This window comes from Piliocolobus tephrosceles, chromosome 1, assembly GCF_002776525.5.
Source record: "Piliocolobus tephrosceles isolate RC106 chromosome 1, ASM277652v3, whole genome shotgun sequence".
NCBI lineage: Eukaryota > Metazoa > Chordata > Mammalia > Primates > Cercopithecidae > Piliocolobus > Piliocolobus tephrosceles.
In genome coordinates, this window is record NC_045434.1 from 99,922,177 (window position 1) to 99,948,377 (window position 26,201).

Genomic DNA, 26,201 nt, shown 5'->3' on the forward strand with positions numbered 1-26,201 from the left:
GAACTCAGTTCATTTTTGCCTAGAGAAAAATAGTTTTCTTTTTGGCACAATTATTCCAAGCTAATAAATTGTTAAAATGACATATTGTTATGGAACTTAGTCATAGAAGATCCTTTGATTTGGGCTCAGAATGTGATGATTGCTACAAAACAAGGTAGCCATTAGAGATTTTCCAAAGGGCTATACTATAGATACCATTTTTTTCGTTTTCAATTTTCTTTTGAAAAATCAGAAAAGAGAGTAACTTAGGTGTAGTTCTCTCAGTAGCCTGATTTCCTGAAAGCTGTTAAGTTCTTAGGAAAAGAGAAATAGGTCAACACAGGGTGGGTCTGTGGTCTCCCAACTAAAGTAACTTGTTACAGTGTTGAGCTGGTAGTCTAAGGGTGTTAATCTACAAATGATAAAATTACACAGGCCCATCAGTTCTGAGGTTGACTATTCTTTATAATAGCCATTATAATAAATAAATATATTAAAAATAAATTGAAGAGGAACATTAAATGGCAACTAGTCAGGGACCTGCCCACTGGAAGTATGTTCCTTGCCTGGGATTATTCTGCCTGTAGGTATGGGGTAGTATTTATAAGCCTGGTATCGTAGTTACTTGTATACTTTTCTCACCCCAAGGGAGACAAGTGGCCTCCTTAATGATTTCCTCACTTCCTTCCTGAGTTACATTCTCAACTCAGCAGCCAGAGCTATCTTTTAGTATTATCAGATCAAGTCCTTAAAATTGGTTGAAAATCCTGTAACAGATGCTAAAGAGGATAAAGAGCTGAACTTATATAGCGCCTGCCTGCAAAGAACTTACAATGAAGATGAGAAAGAACCATGTTCCAAGTTAACAGTGTTGTGTAATATTAGGAAATGTATTTTATATATAACATTATTATAAAATCAGTCCTCTGAGTGCTAATTGCCATAGCAGTATAGAAACTCCTTCAGGCTATGGTAGTCAGGGGAGGTTTTTATAAAGTGATACTTGAAGTAAAACTTATGGGGATGTTTTGGATAGATTAAGGGACTGAGCAAGGGATTTGAAAGTAGTAATTACATAAGTGCAGACATGAGAAAATCCAGTTTCTCTTCAGGATAGACAGTGAATAAGCCACAGTGCAATTGAAATATTGTAGCATAGTATTTTATATAGGTCAGTGATGTTTGAATTCTTCTTTTTAAAGCTATGAACTTTTGTCAAAATATCACATGGAACTCCAACTTATTAAACCTGAGAATTGTAGCTTCTGTGGGTGAACAGGATGGGCAGAGGTTGATTGGCATATCTGCCTGCATGGCCTCTCAGCCCTAGAGTGGCCTTTGAGGCTCCTAACTTCAGAACCCAGGGCTCTGAAGAATACAGCTTAGAAACTGTATGTATGTAACTGTATGTACATTTCAAGAGCAGCTTGGTGGGAGAAGGGAAGCTGGCTGCTTTGTGTCAGTTGGTAGAATATGTTGAATATCAATTTTGATCTTCTGGTTTAGGCAATGGGGTGTTATAGAAAGTTTTTGATCAGAACCTATTATATAGTGTTTCAGGAAGACTTAAATGGTCATGGGGGGTGTGTGCAGTTTTTGTTCTTCCCTCCCCTCAACCCCCCCATAAATGATCCTTAGAATACTACCTAGGAGTCCAGTGATGGTACCCCCAACCCCCCAGCATGATCCTTGGAATACTACCCGGGAGTCCAGTGATGGTACCCCCAACCCCCCAGCATGATCTTTGGAATACTACCCAGGAGTCCAGTGATGGTACCCCCCATCCCCCATCATGATCCTTAGAATACTACCCAGGAGTCCAGTGATGGTACTCCCAACCCCACAGCATGACATCATCTAAACCCAGTTTCCTCCTGAAGTTCCCACCTCCTTGAAGCTCGGGCATCAACATGAATTCTAGAGGGACACAAACATTTAGCCCATAACAACCTCCTTTCTCACTTCCCACTGTTCTCGTGTGTGGAGAACAGGATGGGAATCCTGCTGCATGTTTTCTGGAAGAATGGCTGGCTGAAACTGGGGATGCTGCCAAACACACAGATTTCCTGTGTCCATGGAGGTGCTGGGCTGAAGCACAGACATCTGAGGCTCCAAGGAGGAGAAACTCACCTAGAGAGGCAGCAACATAAAAAGATGAATTGATAGAGATGATGCGAGGAAGAACTGAATACACCAGATGTTCCCCTTCTTGAACTGGTGATCACCTGATGATTTCATCAGCTGCCACCCTGCGGGCCTTTTCTACTGGCAGCTCAGGCATGTGCTCGTTATTTATCTTGTCCTTTTGCCTGAGTCCCATGTATGTGAGCCATTGCTTGGTGTGGATTTAGTGAGAAGGCAGAGGTGTTCAGAAACCAACAAAGTAGTTGGTTCAGTGTTACTGTGGGCAGAAGACCTGAGACTGGAGTGAGACTCTTGCTCTAAGAAACTGCGCTGAAAAATTTTCTGCCCTTTGGAATGTTACAGTTCTGTATCTTGAGCTCCAGGACCTACAGAGACATGTCTGGGCCTCACTAAAGTTCCCATTATTCCATTATTCCTCTAATAATGGAATAATAACCTCCCATAGGGATTGAGTTACCAGACTGAGTTGACCATGGCTTGGTACCATAGCAGTTGGATGACCTTCATGGGTGTCCATTGCCCTACCTTAGTGATCCCACCAGTGCCTGAACTGGCTGTGTATAGGCTGGAGAGGACCCTGTGTCTGGGAAGACTTCCCTTATCTTCTTAAGCCAGTATGAGATTCTCCTGGCCTGCTCTACAGGACAACTCTGGAAGCCCTGTTCTTGACCTGGGAACAGTTAGTTTAGAATTGTCTCTGTGCTTTGCACTGCAATGGAGAGGGTACCCCTCACATTCAGTCTGTGCTAACCTTGGAGGCCTGGGGGCAAGGTTTTCATTCATTCCCCCTGAGGAGGAGAAGGAGTTTGGGAGGCATCTCCTATCCTGACACTTCATCCAACCCGAAGGACTTTAATTTTCATTTTATTTTATTTTATTTTATTTATTTATTTATTTATTTATTTATTTATTTTTTTTTTGAGACGGAGTCTTGCTCTGTCGCCCGAGCTGGAGTGCAGTGGCCGGATCTCAGCTCACTGCAAGCTCCGCCTCCCGGGTTTACGCCATTCTCCTGCCTCGGCCTCCCGAGTAGCTGGGACTACAGGCGCCCGCCACCTTGCCCGGCTCGTTTTTTGTATTTCTAGTAGAGACGGGGTTTCACCATGTTAGCCAGGATGGTCTCGATCTCCTGACCTCGTGATCCGCCCGTCTCGGCCTCCCAAAGTGCTGGGATTACAGGCTTGAGCCACCGCGCCCGGCAATTTTCATTTTATTTTAAAAATTAACAGTAAAATTGATTTTGGGGGTATAGTTTTATGAATTTATGTGTCTGTATAGATTCATGTAACCTTCACTCCAATCAAGATAGACATACTTCCAAATTTTGTGGGTATCAGTAGTTCATTCCTTTTTATTTGTTAAAAATTTGTTTTACATTTCAACCAATTCCCTTCTAACTTTCTGTAACAATGCTGTATCACACATGAACTGCATATTTTCCTTTTTATTTTTGAGTAGTATTCTATTATATGGATATAACACAATTTGCTTATCCATTCACCCTGTGGAAGGATATTTGAGTCGTTTCTGATTTTGGTAATTCTAATAGAGCTGTTAAACATGCATGTACAGGTCTTTGTGGGAACATAACTTTCCCTTTCTCCAGGGTAAACACCTAGCTGAGGTAATGCTGGGTTATATGATAAGTGTATGTTTAACGTTCTAAGAGACTGCCAAATTAGTTTTCCCAAATGGCTGTGCTATTTTCCATTCCTTCAGCAATGCGTGAGAAGTCCAGTGGCTCTGTATCCTCCCCAGTGTTTGGCGTCTTTTGTACTGGACCCTGTTGACTTCAGTAGGGATGGCACCAGGTTCAAGAGGCCGAGGGCAGACCCAGAACCAGTGAACAAAACATGAGGTTTATTTGGGGGAAGTTATATACAGAGACGGTCCAGTGACTGCAGGCTGGAGAGGAGAATGATAACTGCCTGTAAAAAGCATGCAGTTTATATAGCACCCTCACTTGGCGCACTTCCCTCAGCAACCTGCATGTGACAACCCTAATTTCTTGGTATTTCTGTCAGGTGCATCTACCATACAGTGTTTAGTTGTTGTTGTTGTTTTAATTTTATCTATTCTAATATGTATATAGTGGGATCTTACTGTGGTTTTAATTTGCATTTCCCTAACAGCTACTGATATTGAACATCTTTTCATGGGAGGCCATTATTCCAGACTTGGGAGAATACCCTATTGTCTAGGGAGCTATAATCAGGTCTGAGTGTGTTTCAATAGGCCCTGGAGCTCAAGATTCTGACTTTAAAAATACCAGTGGGCAGAAATAATTTTTTAGCCTTGTTTCCTAGGCATGAGCCTCACCTGTCTCCGTTCCTCCCATTAGACAAAAACACTGAACCAACTACCAAAACTTGTTGGTTTCTTTACATGTGTTTATTTGCTTTCAATATATCCCCTTTAATCAAGTGTCCATTTGAGTCGTTTGCCCATTTTTTACTTTGGGTGTTGTCTACAGCTGTTGAGATTTGAGAGTTCTTTATATGAATGTGTTCTGGATACACATCTTTTGTCAGGTGTCCTATTTGCAAACATTTTCTCCCAGGCTGTTACTTGTCTTTACATTCATTTAAAACTGGCTTCCACGGAGCAAGTTTAATTTTATGAAGTTCAGTTAATCAGTTTTTTTTCTTTTATGGATCATGCTTTTGGTATCATGTGTAGAAATTCTATATAAACCCAGGTCACAAAGGTTTTTTGTTGTTGTTGTTGTTGTTGTTTTGCTTTGGTTTTGTTTTCGATATGGAGTCTTGCTCTGTCACCCAGACTGGAGTGCAGTGGTATGATCTTCGCTCTGCAGCCTCTGCCTCACGTGTTCCAATGATTCTCCTGCCTCAGCCTCCCGAGTAGCTGAGACTATAGGCGTGCTCTATCACACCAAGCTAATTTTTGTATTTTTAGTAGAGATGGGGTTTCACCATGTTGGCCAGGCTGGTCTCGAACTCCTGACCTCAGGTGATCTTCCCACCATTTTCTTCCAAAAGTTTTATAGTTTTACACTTAAGCCAGTGATGCACTTTGAATTATTTTTCAAATAAGGTATGAGGTTTATTTTTATGTTCATTTGGTTTTTTGCCTGATCTGGTCACATCTCACTCTCAGTAGTTCATTCTATTTCCCTGTCAAGTTTGACTTTAGATTTCCATCATAATTGGAGGGGGAAAACTGCCTCACATCACAGATTGTTTTTTCATGGGAAAATAATCCCAGGATTAGGATTTTGCAGTTTGTAGTGGGAGTTTCCTCCCCATTTTCATCCTCATTTCTGAATAGTCACCTTTCTCTGCTTTGAGTCCATGTTCAAATCTCATCTGCCTTTGGGGCCCACCCACACATTTCAGTCTCTATGCAGTAGACTCCTTTCCTGCACTCCAGATGTCACAGTGGTTGTGCTTGGTAACGCCACATGCTGTAATAGAGCAGAGACAGAAAATTCAGAAGGAACTCAAATGAGGTTAAGGCAGGAGTTGGCAAACCATGGCTCATGGATCAAATCTGGCCCACTGAGTGCCTTTATAAATAAAACTTTATTGGAACATAAGCTGTACTCATTTATCTGTGTATTGTCTATGGCTGCTTTTGTGCTGGAGCAACAGAGTTGCATAGTTGCAACAGAGACCACATAGCCCTCAGAACATAAAATATTTACCATCTTGTCTTTTACAGAAAAAAATTTTGCTAACCCTTGGAGTCAAGGCTGGTACTGGGGATGAGTTGGGCTAGGGCACTTTGCTATGGTGAAAACAGCCCTACAGAAAACGGTGCTCTTCCTACATAAACCATCCTGGCATCTCTTCACCCAAGTTCATTTGTTGTCATAGAAATTTGGAGGAAGTAATGTCTGGTGCAGCCTTGGAGTTAACTATTGATGGGCTGAAAGGGAAGATGAGATGGAATAGAGATCATGTGGTGCATCAGTCAGTCCCAGTGAGGAACAGGGAGATGCAGGGAATCAGGAGTGATGTGATGACTAGCACTGACTTCTTAGTTTCTATGGTCTGCTAAACCTCACTCTACTTTAGTGGACCTCAGCCTTAGCTGCACATGAGAATCACATAGGTAGCTTAAAAGAAAAAAAAAAAAAGCCCAATGTCCAGGCTGCACTCTAGATCCATTACATCAAAACTTCTGCGGGTGGGATCCAGACACCAGTAATTTTAGTTTCCCAGTTGACTCTAGTTTACAGCCCAGGGTGGGAACCATGGTTCCACTTTACAGTCCCATAACCCCAAGGAAATATTGCCACCTACTGACGGTAGATAATTATTATGCTTTGAAATAAGTCAATAACTCTTCAGATCCCCCTCCATTCTGGGAACTTGTGTTCTGGTTACTGTATTTGTATTGTTTATGTATAAGAGTTGTTTATTAGAGTTTGATTTGGGGCCATCTTAAGGCGGTTGTTCCTGAGAAACACCTCGTGTCTCAATTTTTATGTAACTCAGAATATTGACATATACAATTGATAGGAATAGTTGAATGTTAGCACTGAAAGAAACCTTAGAGATGGTTAGTTCACACAGCTGACATATCCAAATGCCTTTTGGACTTATATACTGTAGTTCTGGCTCCTTGCTTCTCAAAGTGTGGTCTGTGGACCAGTAGTGTCAGCATCATCTGAGACTATGCTAGAAATAAAGAACCCTTGGCTCTCCCCAGACCTGCAGAATGGCCTGGAATTTAACAAGGTCCCCGAGTGATTCATGTGGACCCTCAAGTTTGAGAAGCACCAGTTTAGAGAATCATATAAGTGGAATCTTCTGGGTGTTGCTTCCAGTTTTATTGTAAGAAACTGCTTTTCAAAGAGAGTTGCCAGTACTCTGTTAGAGGCTGAACGATTGCTTGACGGAGACAACACTGTGACTTCCAAGAGTCCTCCCAATTCTGATTTTATTATTTTCCTCCTCCTTCTCAAATAGTTTCTTCAGTATCTCTCAAGAATTACCTTCTTCACCATACCTTTCCTTATACCATGAATAGTCACTGGGGCCATCAGTTCTGCCTACTGTAGTTTCTCTCCTCCCAGACACCTTACATCTGGAACTTCTATGATCCTAATGGATGAATGTGAGCACAGGTTTTACAAATTTACCCTTATCTCTTGCTCATCATGCTAGAAAGTCTAAGCTCACCCTAAGCTTAGTGTGGGGAGATTCAATGGGTAGAAGACTTGGGAGAGCGTAGGAAAAGCAGTCTCACATGAATGACCGTGGGACCCCTACATCTTGTCTAACTCCTATTACCTGATTCTCCAGTGCAAGGTAGACTTTTTCAATGTATAACACATTCTTGTGTTCAACTGTGCTGGCATTGGTGAAAACATTGCTACCTTTTCCAGGCAAGGGATTTAGGGACCATTTCCATATTCTGCTTTTCAGTCTATATAGTGATTTCATCCAGGTATTTTCTTTATTCTTATAAGGCAGTGCTTCATATATGTCTCTAGTCTTTCTTAGATTTCTCATTTCCAGTGTCTCTTCTTTCTGAATCGTCAGTGCTGTTGCCAAGATTATGTTCAAGATTTGCACCTCTATTTTTCACTCTTTTTAAAACCCTTAAGCACCCTCCTACTTTCCATGCAAAACTATGGTAACTTCTTTTCCATTTTAGAACCTTCCTCATCTGTCTGAATCCTTTCTCCCTTCCATCCTCTTCCCTTGCTTCTGGGGTTGACCTGGCCTCACCAAATGCCTTCATTTCTATGTTGCTAAACATTTGCCCCACCTTCCTCAAGTGTGCCTGCCTATCTGACTCTTCCTACAAGAGCTATGAAGGTTCATATCACATTGAGTCATGTTTAGAGTTGGGAAGGTATAATCTAACCCAATACCCTGGCTTCACAGAGGGGAAGACTTATACCCTTCTGTAGGGTAGGTGGCTTGCTCAAGGTCACGTAGCTAAGAATGTGAATACTTGCTGTGAAATAGCATTACTATTCAGCGTAGCTTCTTTGACTTCATAATACTTCATGCAAATTGTTTCACCTAACTTCACATGGTGAGTGTGAGATGTGTGTGGCAGATAGTGAGAGGTGCTGGGAGGTTTATTAAACATGATTGATTACCTTCTTTTCAAGAGAGCTAAATCGAGCCCTAGAAAGGCAAAAGGATTCATCATTTGTCTCATACCCATTTTTGGTCTGAGGCAGAAAACCGTAAATCCTTGATTCATGACTCTTCTAAATACTGGGAGACGTTTGCTTCTTCTATGTATGTGTGTGTGTGTAGATATGAATCATACTGTGGGAACAGTGTTGTCTCTGCCCCTCTCCTCTGCAAGACTATTTATTGCTGCATAATGGATGTGTATATTTTGGGGTACATGTGATAATTTGATACATTCATATAGATTGTAAAGATCAAATCAGGGTGACTGGGACATTCATCACCTTAAATAAGTACCTTTTCTTTCTGCCAGGAACGTTGTTTAATGTCTCTAGTCTTCCTTCGTACATGATATATTAACCATTTAGAGGAGCTTAGAGGAGAGTTTAGGCTAGATATTAGTGGAGAATGATAGAATTGACCAGAGTTGGGTTTGTACTGTTGTATTTTTATCTTGCCATCCACCTGTCTCTTTTTTTACTTAAAGAAGAGAAGATTCTAGTACTTGTTTTTAACATACTGTGAGAGATATAGAGGAGAAAGCAGCTGAAAGCAGCGGATGATTGTTAGTACTGGTTCTCATCTTTCTTCGTAAATCACCCCTTCAGGCCCCTTAATCATTTAGGTTGTTGTTCAGCTCCCCGTGACCTGTCAGCGTGCTCCTGGTCAGAGAAAAGTGATGGCTGTATTCCTGGGGCTATCTCGTCTCCTCTCTACAGGGAGCAACCGCCACTCAGAGATCCCCTGAGTACACAGCCCGAAATTGTCTGCACTTGAGACTGCCGCTGCCTTCCATGCAAAGGACTGTTTAATTTGCCCTCTGCCATCATGCTGGTCTCCTGACACTGTGGAAATGCAGCCTCCTCACAGAACATCTGTGCATGCATGAACCTCTCTTTCACCTTCTCAACGTTCCAAACAGCAACGAGCTTGAGCATTTCCTGCCCCAAAGCCCTCCTTAAGTTCAGAAGGTCTCTTTACCACGTTTTTCTGTCCTCATTGGTATTTCATATCCTTCCCAGGTTATTGACTCGTGTCCCTGGGTGTATAATGTTTCTGGTCCTGTGAAGTTAATTTCTAATACATTCTTATTCCTCTTCTTGCTTTCTGTTATAAGATGGGGTTTGTGTGCTCATGAGGGAACTCATTAACCATGTATTGAATGAATGGAGGAATGAATGAATATTTTTATTTCCTGGAGCCATGTTTCTGAGCTACTAAAAAAGACACAAGTGTTGGGAAACGTAACAAGCACAGAGCCAAGAGTCAGGAGATATAGGTTCCAGATATGGGTTTTCTGCTAATGAACCTGGGAAGTCTCTTATCATCCCTGGGCACTGGTTTCTTCATCTATAAGATGAAAAACTTGGTCAACCCTGGTGGTCTCAAACGTTTCAAACACAAATTTCCTCTATATAGTTTTTAATGAGCTATTTCAGGCTGGGTGCAGTGGCTCACGCCTGTAATCCTAACACTTTGGGAGGCTGAGGTGGGGGGATTGCTTGAGCCCAGGAGTTTGCGATTAGCCTAGGCAACACAGCAAAACCCTGTTTCTATTTAAATAAATAATAAAAAAAAATTTCAGATGTAAAAAATGTATGAAAGGTAAAGTATGATTACCTAATGCTTACCACTCCATGGAATTTCCTCCCAAAGTAATACTTTTTATTATAGTAGCTTTTGATTTAGAAAATGGATGACAACAACTAGCAATAGCACTTTTCATAAGAATCTATCTTGTTACAAGAATAGCTATACCTAAAAGATAGTACATATATGATTAAGACACATTGATTAGTCTATGGCAATTCTTAACAGAAATAAAAATGTATAATAATCCTTGCTTTTGTGGCCCAAAGTAGTGTTTCTGAATAGCATGATCTACATTACCATGTGCATATTAAAAACTGCCAACTTTTGGCTATACTTCTGACCTGCTGAATAAACGTTTCTAAAGCCTGGACCTGGGATTCTGCCTTTTTATCAAGTATTCCAAATGGGATTTAGAACTTGAGTTTTAGATCTCCTTGGTCTACAAAGTAGGGTGATGCTTCATTTCTATATAATGACAATGAATATTTCTTTAAAAAGTAACTTCTCTGGTTCCTTTTGAGTATTTTAGAGAATACAGAGATTATATACCCAATTTTCAAAATACAGCTATTGCAAAAATAAGTTATGCTGGGATTGAGGTAGGTAGATGGGAAATAAATGTCTCTACCCAGTGTTTCCAAGACTCCTCATAGATGTTCTGGAATTTAGATTCATTTCAAACATGGGTGTTGGTCATACTGGCATTTCTGAGATTTTATATAAATCAACAAAATGAGTCACATCGGTGTCAGAGACTGCCATGGTTCTCAGGCACCCTGCCCCCCAGATTCTGGTTCCATAGGCATAAGAGCCAGAACTTAAGCTGGGTAGCCCATGGAACAGAAGTTCATCTCACGACCATCCCCTCATTCACTACTCCTAACTGTATTGTCAAATGATTATGAGCAGCTTTGGCCAATAATGACAGGATTTCATTTTTAAAAGCCTGTATCAAACATAGATAAAGTGCTCAGTACTGTGCTGTGGACCATGGACCATGTAAGGGAGATTAGTTCTTCTTAAAGTCCTTGCACTTCGGAATGGAATCCAGATTTTAATAACTTGGTAATTAACTTCTGGAAGGCTTACTTTATATACAGTGCCTTTTCTTGGGCTCTGTGAATAACAACTGTCAACTATATTCATAACTTTGGCATTCATTTATCACCCTCCTCTGTCCTGGTCTCTTTTCTTGGGTAGAAATGTGTGTCAGTCGTATTTCTTGCTCTCATGAAGGGCATGGCCTGTGGGATAAATAAATAATCAACCAATCAACAGTGAGTGATAATAGAGGCTTGCATATTGCTGTAGTAACCAACTCTGAGGGAGGATACAGGAAGCGGGAGTTGGCTTCACTGTGTAGAAGTATGAGCAGATATTTCAAGAATAAACAAGAGTTCACCAGGCAGATGGTGTGGGGAGGGCATTTTAGGCATAGGGAATAGCAAATGCAATTACATGGAAGTGTGGAAAACTATGGCATGTTTAACTTGCATGTGGGGGAGTTCCAGAAATATCCTTTCGTGAGCAGAATTTAAGTGTACTTGCGGTGAGTACAAATGTGTTTGTTACATGGTGTTTTCAGATTTTGCATTTTTGTATTGTGGTAAAATATACATGACATAAAATTTACCATTTTAGGTCGGGCATGGTGGCCCACGCCTATAATCTCAGCACTTTGGGAGGCTGAGGCAGGTGGATCACCAGCCTGGCCAAAATGGTGAAACCCCGTTTCTACTTAAAATACAAAAATTAGCTGGGCGTGGTGGCAGGTGCCTGTAATCCCAGCTGCTTGGGAGGCTGAGGCGGGAGAATTGCTTGAACCCGGGAGGCAGAGGTTGCAGTGAGCCAAGATCGTGCCATTGCACTCCAGCTTGGGGGACAAGAGCAAGACTTCATCAGAAAAAAAAAAAAATTACCATTTTAATCCTTTTTAAGTGTATGGTTCTGTGGCATTAAATACATTTACATTGCTGTGCAACCATCACCACCATCCATCTCCAGAACTTTTTCATCTTGCAAAAATGAAACTGTACCTGTTAAACAACTTTCCATTTCCCCTTCTGCTCAGCCCCTATTATTTGTCTCTATGAGTTTGACAACCCTAGGGACTTCATAGAAGTGGAATCATAGAATATCTTCCATTTGTCATCAAGATTCATCCATGTTGTAGCACATGTCAGAATGTCGTAACTTTTTAAGGCCGAATAATATTCCATTATATGTATACACCACATTTTGTGAATCCATTCATCCATTGATAGACATTTGGGTTGCTTCTACCTTTTGGTTATTGTGAATAATACTGCTGTGAACATGGGTATACTCAGATTTTGTATCTTACTGTCTAAATTTTTAGATTCTCACATAATACATGCAAAAGGACTTTCTGAAAACCCTTTACGAAACAGTACCCTTGGTAGAGGTGCTTATGGTTTTGTTGTGGAGATCTGCTCACACTCCTGAAACCAAGACTGTAGACAGAATATGATTAGAATGCCCAGCAGTGCTGTCAGAGTCCACTTTTAAATTTCCTGTGATCATTTGAAAGAAGCGAAGCTCCAAAGCTCCTTCTAGAAAGAAAGGTAGTGAACACAGTCAAGGACTTACAGAGCCTGGCATACCATTTGCCTTTGCAAACTGAGTCCTCTCCACTTGGTGAAGTTGCCTCTGAGCACCTTGACTCATAAGCAGGTCTTGGCTCACATCTGTAAGCATTGCAGAGACAGTGAGAATGACTTGGCAAAATGAATTTTATGGTTAAGAATGAAGGAGACCTGCTTCCTGTGAAGCAGGTGAGAGAGTGTATCACCAGTCAAATTATTTCTGGCCAACGTGACTGAAGAACCAAGGATCCTGTTTTCTCTCTCTCTCTCTATTGCTGTCTCTCTCTCTCTCTCTCTGTGTGTGTGTGTGTGTGTGTGTGTGTGTGTGTGTGTGTGTGAAAAATCCATGGATATGTTAATATACATATATGTTAAAAATCAGGTATTTTCAAACATCCAGAGATTCTTTAGGGAGCTACACATTTTTGTGAAAACAGACTGTTAAATGTGTGAGGGGCATCTGATAGCCCCAGCTCTTCCCCTGGACTCTAAGGAAGTAATTCTGTTCATTCTGTTTCTGAAGTACAGCCTCAGGTTCAGGGCTGGCTGGTCCCTTCATGAGATGCCCACTCTGCTGTTGCAGACTTCTGGCCCTTCTTGGATACTCAGTGACCAGGATGGAGATATACAGGGTTAGGAGGCAGTTTGGGAAGTTGGGAAAAAGGAAGCACTGGGGTGTCAGAAGAGGAATAGAAATGAGGCTGCTTATCTGTCAGCAGCTCTCCAACTTCTCCTTGATGTTCTTCCTCATGTCTTCCATTGAGTGTTCACTCCTGGCTCCTGTTGGATGCTCTTCCCAGCTTCCCCTTCCTGGACCTCACTGACTGGCAGAGCACATTAAGTTCCAAGGCCGCTATTCCAAAACAAGGTCCCAAGACTCTGTTTGTGAACCCCAGACACTTTCCCCTGGCCTTTCCAGTCCGCGGGTGGTGTTCCAGGACTTGCATTGTTTTGTTCCCTGAAAGGTCAAGTCCTGTAGGGCTTCATCTGTCCAGGCTGGTGGGGCTCTGGCTGGCAAAGCAAATGCATCAGATCAGCCTGGCCATATTCAGGGAGGGCCAGGCCCGTTGGCACACACTGCAGGGCTGGCATGGACTTTGTGGGAGGCTGGCCTGAGCCACAGCCGGTGGCACCAGCAGTCCTGTTTGTTCTTCAGCCCCTGGCAAAGCCTAAGCAGATTGGATTCCTGTCCTGTGGAACACAGATGCTTCCTCCAGAGCCCACCTGCCCAGGCAGTGCTCCACCTTGGAGCAGCACAGTCAGTTTGGGAAAAAGGAGGACTTGTCCCTGAGAGCCCCTTCTCTTCTCCGTTCTTGTGGTTACTCCATTATCTCCCCTCTGTCCAAATTCATTTCTCACCCCTCAGTGAACACAATAACATGTTGTCCAAGTGAAGCGTAATTGCCATATAAACAAATGGCTTAATGATAATAAATATTAGAGCATTTTCAGATATTTGATTTCCTTTTATTTTCCTAGTTTCCAACAGAATTTCAAGTTAATTTTAATTTTTCTATTGGAAAGGGTATGGGACATCTGACCAGCAGGCAGGGGGGGAAGATGCAGAGTTTGTCCAACCTAAGAGCCCTTATAAATAGCACTCAAGCAGTTCTGGCAGCCGTGATGGGACCTGGAGGCCTATTTCCTGCCTCTCTTGTCCATCTTCATTTTGAAGCACTCCAGAGCATTCCACCAGCTGTTGTAAGGAGCACCTGTGTTGTCACCATCATTGAGGTTTTGAGAGAAATCATTTGGTCATGCTTTTCCATGCAGTGACTGTGCCCACAGACCCTATAAGAGCCATTGGGAACTATGTGCGTGGTGATCGAATTAGAGGCCCATTTCCAGTTCTAAAGAGAAAGTTCAGTTGTGCTTTTGAGTTCTTAAGACAAAGTTATTAAAAGGCATGGCTGGCCGGGCGCGGTGGCTCAAGCCTGTAATCCCAGCACTTTGGGAGGCCGAGGCGGGCGGATCACGAAGTCAGGAGATCGAGACCATCCTGGCTAACACCGTGAAACCCTGTCCCTACTAAAAAAAAAAAAAAAAAAAAAAAAAAAAAAAAAAAAAAAAGGCATGGCTAAGCCTGCCAAAATACTAACTGTAGAACTAGGTAAAGTTTCAGATACATAAGCAAGGAGCTGGCTGGGTGCCTCTTGCTATGCTTGGGTGAGAAATCATGATTAATAAAGGCCACAGAGACAGTGAAACCAACAGGGAGGTGGCCCAGGCAAGAAAGAGAGATATGGTCAACTACAACATTATTCCAGAAATATAAGGCATTTAAGGTTATGGCATAGCAGGCAGTATGTTCTCTAAAACTAGGACTGGGGAGAATGATGTAGTGTTTTGCAGAGGTAGGTACTTGATATTTCTGCTTTGGTTTTGTTGTTAGAAAAGAGAAGTATATGGAGCATATGAAAGTGATATACTGTAAGAGACCAAAGACAATAAAACAGTTGAGGTCCGACCAGTCCAGGGTAGGTTTTGTCCTCTTCTGCGTGTTTCTGGGACTCTTAGGCCTTTAACTTCCACCTGAGTGCATCAGACACACTCTTCTAATCTGCAGAAGCAGCCTGATTTTAGTACTCGTTCGGAAGGGAGGTGCAGCTGGAAGTTTGTGTTTATTAAAGCCTAAGTGACTGGAGGTAAACGCAGGTATGATCAGGAAATGTAGCTGGTTCACCTCTCCCAGTAGGCACAAGGCCAAAGTCAGCCGACTTGCAGATTGTCATGCTGGTTCTCCCACCCAGAGGTTATTTGAGTTCATCCAGCACTGCAGCTGAGCAGAATGCTGCAGTCAGGGTGACACACGGCAAACTGGAGCCATGTCCTCAAGTGCATGCCAATCAAACCAACTTTAACCTTCACTGGTTTGTGGCTGCCGACCTAGAGAGGAATTTGTTACATGGCTGAGGTCCTGTCCTACTTGAGCCAGACTCCAGTGCAAAAAACATCCTGTCAGATGCACCTCTCCTTCTCTGTCTCCATCTCCCTCCCTGCCACCTGTTTCCCCTTTACTCTTTACTATTAATTGGCCTGGGGTTCCCGGGCTGAAGCAGAGTTTCCTTCTGTCCCCGTGTGTTTGCTGCTCTGGTTTGCTCTTCTTCCAGGGCCCCTTAGTAAAATAAGAGCTTTTGACAGGGTAGTGTGGAGGCTGGGAGTGATGTAGGTTATAGGTCACCAGTGATGCAGGTTGCTGTCACCAGGACCCTCAAATCAGCTGTGACCAGAGCCTGCAATGACAATGTGAAGAAGGATCTCTTACCTCAGTTAGTGAGGTCCTATTCTTGTAGAGACAAGAACGTTTCTTATAGAAACAGATAGCCAAGTAGTATCAACGATAACTCTGTACGGTGGAATAGAAGATCTGAGATTTTAATGAAAAGGATAGATTCAGGATAGTAGGAAGCTCTGAGTTGAGTTTGTAACATCAGAATATTAAAAGGCACAGTGAAGAGAAAGTTCTGGATTTCTAATGAGATTTCTGAAGTAGGCTATGTTTTTATCTCATTAGAATGGATTAGAGTCAAGCCTATCAACACTAACTGTAGAAATAACTAGGTTTCAGATGCACTGTCAAGGTGCTAGGTATCTTGTCCCAGGTGTCTGGAGTATAAAAGGTCCTAGAGAAGAGATGTGGGTGGGCTTTGGGTCGTGTGTTTCTTAATTTTTAATCTGTAGCCCAGATGTTTGATTAGAGAACTTTTGAGTGAAGTTTACTAGGTGGTGACAGTAAGATGGGAATCAGAGGAAAATGATTTTAATAAACTGGAGAAGTACTCAAAATGAAGTTCACTGAGGAGAATGTAGAATTATACCACCAGTTATGAATAGCTACACAAGTGTAAGCGATGGCTGTGAATAAACAAATGTACCAGGAAGAGCTGAGATTGAGGATGAGGCCAACATCCATCAGCACTATGGGGCTGTGGTTGGAGCATCCCTGTCTAGGACTACAAATAAGAGTTCAAGACACAGGGATTATCACTATATACCCCATGAATATGTATAATTATTTGTCAATTAAAAATATAATTAAATAATACCTAACAAATACATGGTTTGTGAGGCCATATCTTTTCTAGATGTGCCAAAATCTTCAGGCTAACAGGGCTGTGGGTAGACTTGTAGACTGACTCACAGATAAAGGAAATTTGAAATTGAACTTATAGAGAGTAATTTAGAATTCATAATTATCTTTCAGTGTGTAAAAATCCCTGATGTGAAGATTGGTGCCAGCTGTTAGTCTTTGCAGAGGATGGAATGTAGTTTCAGCAGCCTTTGATGAGACACTAGGAATACTTGCCTGACTGTGGAAGTCATTAAATGATAGAAGGAGTTATTGAGGGAAGGTTCTGATTTTTTATGGGATATTGCAAGTAGACTATATTTTCATTTCATGAGGGTAGTTGAGGTCCGTCTACCCTAGCTGATGACTGAGAAGTGGTATTGACTATTCAGAGTCCCGTTTCTAACCCAGAGATTGCCTGGGCCCTGCCTGCAGACATCCACCTGCTTTTACATCCCTCGAGGTGCTCCCTGCCCCCAGGAGCTGTTCGCCACACCTGTCTGGGGATGTTTTTTCCAGGCGTGGACTAGCTGAGTCTGTGTAGATGCACTGATCTCATCAGATGGCACTTTCTTTTTGTTTTCTTCTCTCTTGCAGTATGAGTTTAAAGCCAAGAACATCAAGAAGAAGAAAGTGAGCATTATGGTTTCAGTGGATGGAGTGAAAGTCATTCTGAAGAAGAAGAAAAAGGTAAGTGACTCTGAACCAGAATCTGAGGTGAAGAGGAAAGCAGGGGAGGTAGGCATGGGGTACCTTTTTCTTCCGGGCCCCCCTCCAGAGAGAATCCCTCCCTTATCTGGCAAGCTCTTCTGCTTTGAGCAGCAAAATGGTGCTGAGAGGCTGCTGCAGCAACGGTGCAGGGTGAGGCGGGGCCAAAGGCCTAGTCACCAATTGGGTCAGTCAGTCCTGGTACCCCAGGTGATGGGAGTCACCTCCTGTCATCCATGCCTTCAAACCCCCTCCCCATTTTCATACCTTTATCTTTGAGTCCTGATGGTAGGAAATATTTTCAATCCTTCCTTCCTTCCTTCCTTCCTTCCTTCCTTCCTTCCTTCCTTCCTCCCTCCTTCCCTCCCTCCCTCCCTCCCTCCCTCCCTCCCTTCCTTTGATGGAGTTTCGCTCTTTTGCCCAGGCTGGAGTGAAATGGTGCAATCTCAGCTCACTGCAACCTCTAGCCCCTGGTTGAAGTGATTCTCCTGCCTCAGCCTCCCAGGTAGCTGTGATTACTGGCACCTGCCACCACGCCCAGCTAATTTTTATATTTTTAGTAGACAGGGTTTCGCCATGGTGGCCAGGTGGTCTCGAACCCCTGACCTCAGCTGATCCACCCACCTCAGCCTCCCAAAGTGCTAGGATTACAGGTGTGAGTCACTGAGCCCAGCCTGTTTTCTTTTGATTAGGTTAAATGTAAACACCTGCTGTCCTAGGGGGCTGCTCTGTCCCTTTCAGGTATCTTCATACAACTCTGTTGTTGTCCATCATGGGGCAACTTCATAGTTTTGTCCTTAGGGCACAGTCTTGTTTCCTACCTCACTGTCTCTCCCATGTACCTTTACCATATGTGGTGGCTTCCCCACTGTGCATGTGAGAAAACTGAGGTTGGATCACATGAGGCAGTGGTGCACTGAGGTATCACCTGTAGATAAGCTGCCCCGCCTCCACTAAGCACATGAAAGCCAGGCCGGAGTAGCGTCTCCCTGAGGGAGTGCATGGGACCTCATGACTCACTTTGAAACCATATCCTGGATAATCTCCAGTGTGGTTTCACCCTCCTGCTGGCCCAGAAAAGAGACGGTCTAGCAGGTCTTTCCTAGATCTAACTCTTCTGATGCCAGGCTTGGGAAAATGGAGCCGCCCATCTTGTTTCCTGCACCCACACTTAGTGTCCGTTTCAGGGCCATGGCTGTGATTTGAATAATGCCTTTAATCACAGGGTTCATTTTACACCGTCTCAGACAGATGAATGCACATGAATAGCAATCAGCCTTTTTGTCATCTTGTTCTCTTGTGACAGTTCTCTGGTATCTTAATGCTACCACCACACTCAGATACATGCACACTTTCTCTCTCTCTCTCTCTCTCTGCTTATAGAATTGAGAGAGATGAGAGTAGACATGCTATTGTGTAAATGCACAATTTTCTCCAAGGAAATGGAATACTTGGCAAATTTCACTGATCACCATCATGATTAGGTTAAGAACTAGAGCTCTTTGCCAAGTAGCTGTAGGTGTAGAGACAGCCATAGCCTGTGTTCAGCCGTGAGGCAATGGTACCATGTACAGCCTGACATTGCCCACTGATTCGTTGGTGCTCATGCCAGGCTAGTTGGTAAAAACGTTGAATAGTCCTCTCCTCCCACAATTAGCTTGTTGATTTTCACTGGGTCAGTGTGACAAGCTGGGAGGAACCCTCAGCCCATTTGAGAAGACCTGGGTTTCAGTCCTGGCTCTACCCTTCCTGGCCTGTGGTTCTAAGCATGTTATTTTGCCTCTCTCAGCTTCAACTGTGAAGAGTTCAATTAGGTGATCACTTTAGCTTTTCTAGCTCAAATACTCTGTGCCAGCTCTGGAACCATGCTTTTTGGTATTTGTGTGTATATATAGGTCACCTGCATGTATTTAGGTCTTTGAGAACCTACTGGACTACCAACAACAACAACAACAACAAACCACAAAAACAAAACAAAACAAAACAAAAGAATAAAAAAAAAAAAAACAGCCCCTGGAGTCTGAGTGGATCACTATGTTGTTGTTTCCCAATCTTCTAGGGCAGGAGGGGACCCTCTGAGGTCCAACATCTCTGAGGCAGCCATCCAGCCTCCTCTTTCTCCAGCCTTTTTGTAACTGGTGAATGGTGATGTGTTTGCTGGCTGAGAACTGTGCTTACAGTGAGTCCCTGCCCTCCCGTGAACATTTTAAGGGCAGGAGCCATCTTTGTAAGCCCAGCACTTGCCTGGGCACCAGACATATGTATTATGTTTTCAGTAATTGTGGCTGTTCGCTAGCTGCATGATTAAATATTATTTGTGTGTAGTAATGTCATTAAATTATGAAAAAATAAGTACTTAGCAATAGGATCAAATGAAGTCTAGTTTGTTACCTTTATCATATTGTCCTTCCTCTTTTTCTTCCTGTCAATCTGCCAGTTTAAAAGAAAGAAAGAAAAAAAAAACAAGGATGAGATCCTTTCTCAAATATAGGAAGGCGTCCATAAAAATTGCTAATTCTATAGCATTAATTGTAGGATTTGTTCAGGTGACTGTAATCTTCAGGTGCATTATACTAGTGTAGGCAGTGGCCAGATATAATCAACTCTCATTGAGATGTAAAAAACATCTTTTTGTTTATAATAACAAATATCTAAAAATGCTGTCATCTTGAACTGGTGCCAATAGATCATGAATTTCAAATTCTTTACGAATCTTAGGTTGAATTTGTGATGTAAACCCAGTTACTAAGATAATTAGCTGTATTTTGATGTCTCTCAACCAGTACATGTTCTTCAACTCGCATCTAGGCTCAAGTAATTATCTTTTCCATGTATATATAATGATTAGTTATTATAATACTGGAATCACACTATAGCACCATTTGCTAGGGAGTGGAATCCTGCATAAGAAAGAATAGTATTGAACTTCATCCAAGGGATTTGTCTAATAAAGGACCCAAAAGGCTTCAGTTTTATATGGTTTCTCTTATGAACCAATAACTTTGTTGGGATCCCCTAAGGCAACATTCTAAAAAGGCGCCATCATTTTCATTAATTCATTGTGTGTCTACCATGTTCAAGAATCTGCATAGGTTATATAAGGATATTAGATATGAACTCTTCCCTGCAAAATTATTCTTTGTCACTGTATGCACACATAGATCTATTACAGGTTTTATAAAATTGCGTTGCAGTTATTTATCTCTTTCCCCCATAGGTTGTTAGCTTTAGGGGGCAGGGACCATGTCTTCCCTCAAATCTTATTTCATCTGTTTGGAAAAGTAGAAGACCAGAGGGAGCAAACCGATGTAAGTAATTACACACTAAGGTGATAATGAGAACAGCTAATAGTAATAGCTAACACTGATATTGAGTACCTGCTATTGCCCAGGCCTTGTTTGATGCATGTTTACACTTAACAAATCCTACAACTGTCCTGTTAGGTAGATACCATTCTTATGATTGTTCAAAAGCAGATTGAGCAACTTGCCTGAATCTCAGATCCTATCAGTGGTGAAGTCAAGGTTCGAACCTTGTCTTACTTAAATTCCAAGCAGGTTCTTTCCACTGTTCTGTTGCTGTGTGTGTAACTGATCTTTTTGGACCCTTTTGGATAATAACCACTCTATAGGAAATGCCTAATTAATTAAGCCAGAGTCTTTAACTCCTAACCTATACTCTGTCATGGGTGCATTACATCACAGGGAAACTATGTTCCTGCCCAAACAGTAGTGCTGGTTACTATGGAAACACAGAAGTCAGATGGAATTAAGAAAAGGAGGCACTCAGAATTATAGAACCAGAATTTAGCCAAAGAGGAGTAAAGGAGACTTAAAAAATGATTTAGCCTGATCCTCTAATTGATTAGATGTAGCAACAGAGGATAAGAGAAGTCCAGTGACTGTCCCTAAGGACAACCAGGTAGTTACTGACATCCAGGGTGTGAATCTAGGCCCTAAACTTCATCTAGTCTTCTTTCCACCATATTGTGTTTCTTGGCCATCTTTATTTTCTGCTACTTTAAAAACAGGCCTATTAGGAATTGTGCACATCGTGGGAGGATTTATTACTGCTTCAATTTTGAAATGCACGTTCCTATATCCATAGGTTATACCTGAAGGAGAGAGATAGCTTTATTTTCAGTGTAATCCCATTCTATCTAGAAGCATGGAGAAGTTGTCAAACTGAGTTTATATGGCCTTTGCAATTTTTTTTAAGTCACCACTGCTATTAGGTGCTTGAATAATGCTGCATGAATAATTGTGAAGCTTGCAGGCTTTGTGATATGCCTACTGATAATTTCTAGTAGGGATAGGAAATGAATGTCAGTACAAATTTCTCCTCTACTTTAGCATTCCTGAGGAAGGGCTTCAGAGATGCCATATCCATTTCTGCATGTCAAAAGGAGAAAGGACCACTGTGATAATTATTCCTGACTCTGTTTTCTCTTCTTGGCACGGTTCCAGGAAGACCTACCTCTAAACCAGTTCCCATATAACATTCCTTGCCAGGAGCTTTTAGAATGGCAAAGTGGCTGTGAATTTCCATGGAGGACTTGACATTTACACTCAGCAGATATAGGAAAGAGAAGGTCCTATATCAAAGTTGCGCTTACCCCATTCAGTGGTCTTACAAAAGCATACAGAGCAAGCCCTTTATCCCTTTCCTCTGTGGAAAGCAAAGAACTTCCTGGTAGTGGACAGATTTCATCATTTGGAGTTGCAGACTACCTGCAGACTGCATGTAGAAGAGTTGGATTTTATTTATCACTGGACTAGGTGGCCTTGGAGGGAAATAAGTCAACTTCTCTGAGCCTCAGTGGTCACCTTTAAGGTGGAGACTAATTTTAGTAATCTGAAAGCGTTATGTAGAAGTTCTTTCCCTAAATGGAGGAAAGGACTTTTTTCCCCATATCAACTATGAGAATGAAAAATGAAGCAGATACAGATGACTTTCCTATATCTTTGCTATCTCACCTTCTCACTTTCTGTGTTAGTCTAGGTCCTCTGAGAAGGTGATGCCAAGACACTGTTAAATGCCTGTGGGAGAAAATGGGGAAGCATCTGAGAAAGGCTGGGAGAGCTGTCAGGCTGCAGGGAGGCCTGCCCCTGAGTGCAAGAGAGAGGGGAGGAAGGAAGGAAGGAAGGAAGGAAGGAAGGAAGGAAGGAAGGAAGGGAGGAAGGAAGGAAGGAAGGTAGGTTAGCAAAAGGCTCTTAGACTGCAGTGCGGTCTGAGAAAGGCTTGGCAAGGCTTCAGGGTGTCCAGAAGCCAAAGTTGTCTGTCCGGATCCCCACATCTCCCAGGGACAGGCCTGCCTTAGTATCCCTCCATTCTCAGTCACTGGCTGGATCAGTCTGTGGAAAGCATAGCTCCTGAACCAACATGATAATGAATTTCAGAGTACAGCAGCTGGGGCCCTTGGGTGCACCTCCCTGTTACTGGAGGTCTGTGGTGTACACTCTATGATCACACCTTCCTTTGTCACTCCAGAAAATGTTTACTAACCAAGATATGAAGTTGAGCCTTCCTTCAAGTTAAGCTACTCCCTCTATCTCACTGACTTTTAAAAATACCCTGGAGTAAGCAATTCATAAACAAAGAGAAGAGGGGAAGGGAGGAGATGGCACAGAAAGAGAGACAGGTTAATAAACTCTAGTTTAGAGACCTCCTAAAAGGCTCAGCAGTACCATGAATGTCCTTGGCAGGTATGGAGGGCACAGGAATAAGAGAAAGGAGTTACACATATCCACATACAGAGTTGGGGCGTGGCAGAATGCCAGGCAGTTGCCCCTAGGACTAATTAATCTGCTCCACCAGGCACTCCCTCCCCACTCATAATTTTATCTCCATTTACTTTATTTCTGGAGTGAGTGAAGAGGCCAATCTTTGTCTCCTTGAGCACTTAGCGTATTGGCCTCATCACTGCTGCTGCTGCTGCTGTTAGTACTCCTGCTCCGGTGGGAGCCCTGCCTGAGCCTGCACTTGTGGTGGAAGGAGGCTGAAGACCAGCCCTGTTGGTGTCCAGTCCTGCGGCTCCCTTGGGCTGTTTGCAGTAAATAAGCCTGTGAAGGTCCCCCTTTCCCCAGAAGGCACTCAGAGAAGTGCTGACAGCTTTAGAGGTGTGTGTCCCCTCCTTTCCTCCTCTCTTTCTCCTCCTCTTTCCTTCCATTGCCATCTCAACTGAAAATGTCCTCATTTCCTGGCATATCATGGAGACCACAGCTGATCCTGGACCACAGTAGCAAAACGGAAAATTTCCCTCACATAGCTACCATGACTCCAAGTCTTTATTTTCAAGCATTTTTTTTTTTTTTTTTAAAGAAAAAAAAAAAGACTTCAAAGACAGTTAAACTGAGTTTGGCTGCAGTTGTTGTTCAGTAATGCATCTCTGTCCTATCTATTTTTGAAACCAACTTTGATTTATGATCCCATAGGTCTGGGAAATTCGTTTTTCTTCCTGTTTTTCTTCTCATTTCAAATTTTTTTTTTCTGATTGTTTTTCCTTAGAAGAGTATTTCCATATAGAGAAGTGAGGAGGGGCTGGTTTGTTTGTGTTGTTTTGTTTTTTTCTTTGAAATACTTGCAAAATAGAGGCAATAAGAGACACAATTTCAGACCAAGAGAAAGGAAGAATCAAATTGTTCTTGAATTAAGATATTGGTGACAATCATAAAGTCACGTGAGATATGTGAAGCGGGGCCTCCCTCTAAGTTAAGCCATTCATTATATTGCATTGCCTATGAATTGTGCCAGAGTAGTGGAGTCAGCACTAGTCCAAACATCAGGAGAATTTGTTTTTACTCTTGGCTGGGGTACTAACAAGGGGTGACACCTTGCTTGAGTGACTACACTCCTCAGGGTATTATTTGAAAGAGGTACAGTGGGGTAGGGGTGGAGACCCTTTAGTTCTAAAGTTCTTAGACAATCATGCAGGCCTTGAGGAGATTGGGTTAAAAAGCTCCAACAGTGGCCGGGTGTGGTGGCTCATGCCTGTAATCCCAGCACTTTGGGAGGCCGAAGCAGGTGGATCACCTGAGCTTAGGAGTTCAAGACCAGCCTGACCAACATGGTGAAACCCCATCTCTACTAAATATACAAAAATTAGCTGGGCATGGTGACACGTGCCTGTAGTCCCAGCTACTTGGGAGACTGAGGCAGGAGAATTGCTTGAACCCGGGAGGCAGAGGTTGCAGTGAGCCAAGATTATGCCACTGCACTCCAGCCTGGCGACAGAGCGAGACTCCGTCTCAAAAACAAACAAAGCTCCAACAGTATTTGCATTAGTTTCTTGAATAACCAAAACACTGGTGAGTCCCTGCTACTCCCCAAACCCATTGAGTTATCTTGATAATTTCCTGATCTCCTCATAGATTTAATATTTTTCATCCAAAGATGAAGGTCTGTAAAGTGACAGGACTAGATTTTAAAGAGATCTTCAGAAAACGAAAATAAGTAGGTTGGTGAAAAGATCTTTTTGGTTTTCCCCTTCTTCAGGACATTCTATATGGGTGCTGGGACCTCTTTTAAAAGTAAAGTATGTTTTGGCTTTTGTAGACCATGCCAATGCTCATTCTTATTAAATTAACCCAAGGGGCCCTGGGAACCTGGTTTCTCTGTCCTCCTATTCACATCTACCAGAGAAAGAAAATAGTTGTTCTGTATTATTTTGCCTCATTATTCTTTCCTTTTAATGAATGTCTTAGTTACATTCTATAGAATTGCCGAGAAGAGGCTTGCCCGGGTTAGCTTTGATAATGGAGGCGCATTGCAAGGCTTGGAGGAAACATGAGCTGGCGCCCGACGCATCCTCTCCCTCAGTGTTGCCGCCAGTATGAGTGGAAATAGAGTCACCGGTCACAAAAACTGTCCACCGTTATGGGGCTCAGCCTAGACTCCACTTAGGATTTGATATTCCCCAGAGAGAGGAATCGATTGGGTAGAGTTGGGTCTTTTTACTGTAGAGCTCAATGATTGAGTGGTTTAATGCCAGCCCCTTGCTGGCTCCCCATGGTCAGTCAGGTGGGGATCCTGACCCCAGACAGTCATGGCCAGGTTAGCACAGTTGGCTTCCTCAGACGTGTGCAGCATAAACCAAACCACCCTCATTCAGACCCTCTTTGGGGCTGCTTTCCTCAGAAGGGGACAGGGCATGTGGCTGGTTGGAGTTCACAGCCTCTTTAGTGTATTGGGTCATTGGCTCGGTCACTTTGAAAATCACACCAGAGCTGCAAGGACTGTTGGGAGCAGACTGCCCTGATGATGAGAGCATGAGAGAAGTAAAGATACATTCTCTCAGGGGCAAAGCATGTCTGCTGACGCCCCACCAAGTGTTTAAGCCACAGCAGCCACTTCCTGAGTACACTGAGGTGGGCCCTGGCCTGAGACAGTGGGACTGTGGTCAGTTAACTCTCTGAAATGTCAGGGGAGCTCCTTGTGCCAGGCCTGAGACTCCAGAGGAGTGTGTGATAAAACAAGCTCCAACAGTATTTGCATTACTGTTGCTGAGGATTTCAGTCCAGTCTTTCTTTGGTGTGTAGCAGTGGCTCTCAACCCTAGGGTCACATCAGCACCACTTGAAATGTTTGTTAAAGCTACAAATTATCGGGCCTTACCTCTGACCCACTGTATTCACGTCTCTCAAGAGGTGGAGCCAAGGCAACTGTAGTTTTTTAAAAAAAAAAAACAAAAAACAGAAAACAAAACAAACAAACAAAAAAAATGATAGATATAAGAACCAGACTTTTACTTCTGGGAAGACAAAGTAGATGCACTTTACCCTATTCCTCCTGCTAAGTACAGCTGAAAACCCTAGACGTTATATATAAAATCAGCATCCAAAGGTTCTGAGAGGTGGAGAGAGGGCAGCCTGGCTAGGAACCTAGGGACCCACAAACTGCATAGTTGTGAATTCCCTGGGTTTCTTTCACCTCATACATCCCAGATGCAGAGCTGAAGAAGCTGGCAACTCACACATGCCAGTAG

The 26,201-nt window shown here is 42.7% G+C and overlaps 1 protein-coding gene across 1 annotated transcript in view; it reads left to right on the plus strand.

Annotated features, from left to right (window-relative positions):
- LOC111525043 (carboxyl-terminal PDZ ligand of neuronal nitric oxide synthase protein-like) overlaps positions 1-26,201 on the plus strand; it is a 357,456-nt gene that overhangs the window by 237,880 nt on the left and 93,375 nt on the right. The window contains exon 3 of the mRNA XM_023190355.3: positions 17,109-17,201. Within this exon, the coding sequence (XP_023046123.1) occupies positions 17,109-17,201 (93 nt within the window). The remainder of the gene's footprint in view (positions 1-17,108; positions 17,202-26,201) is intronic.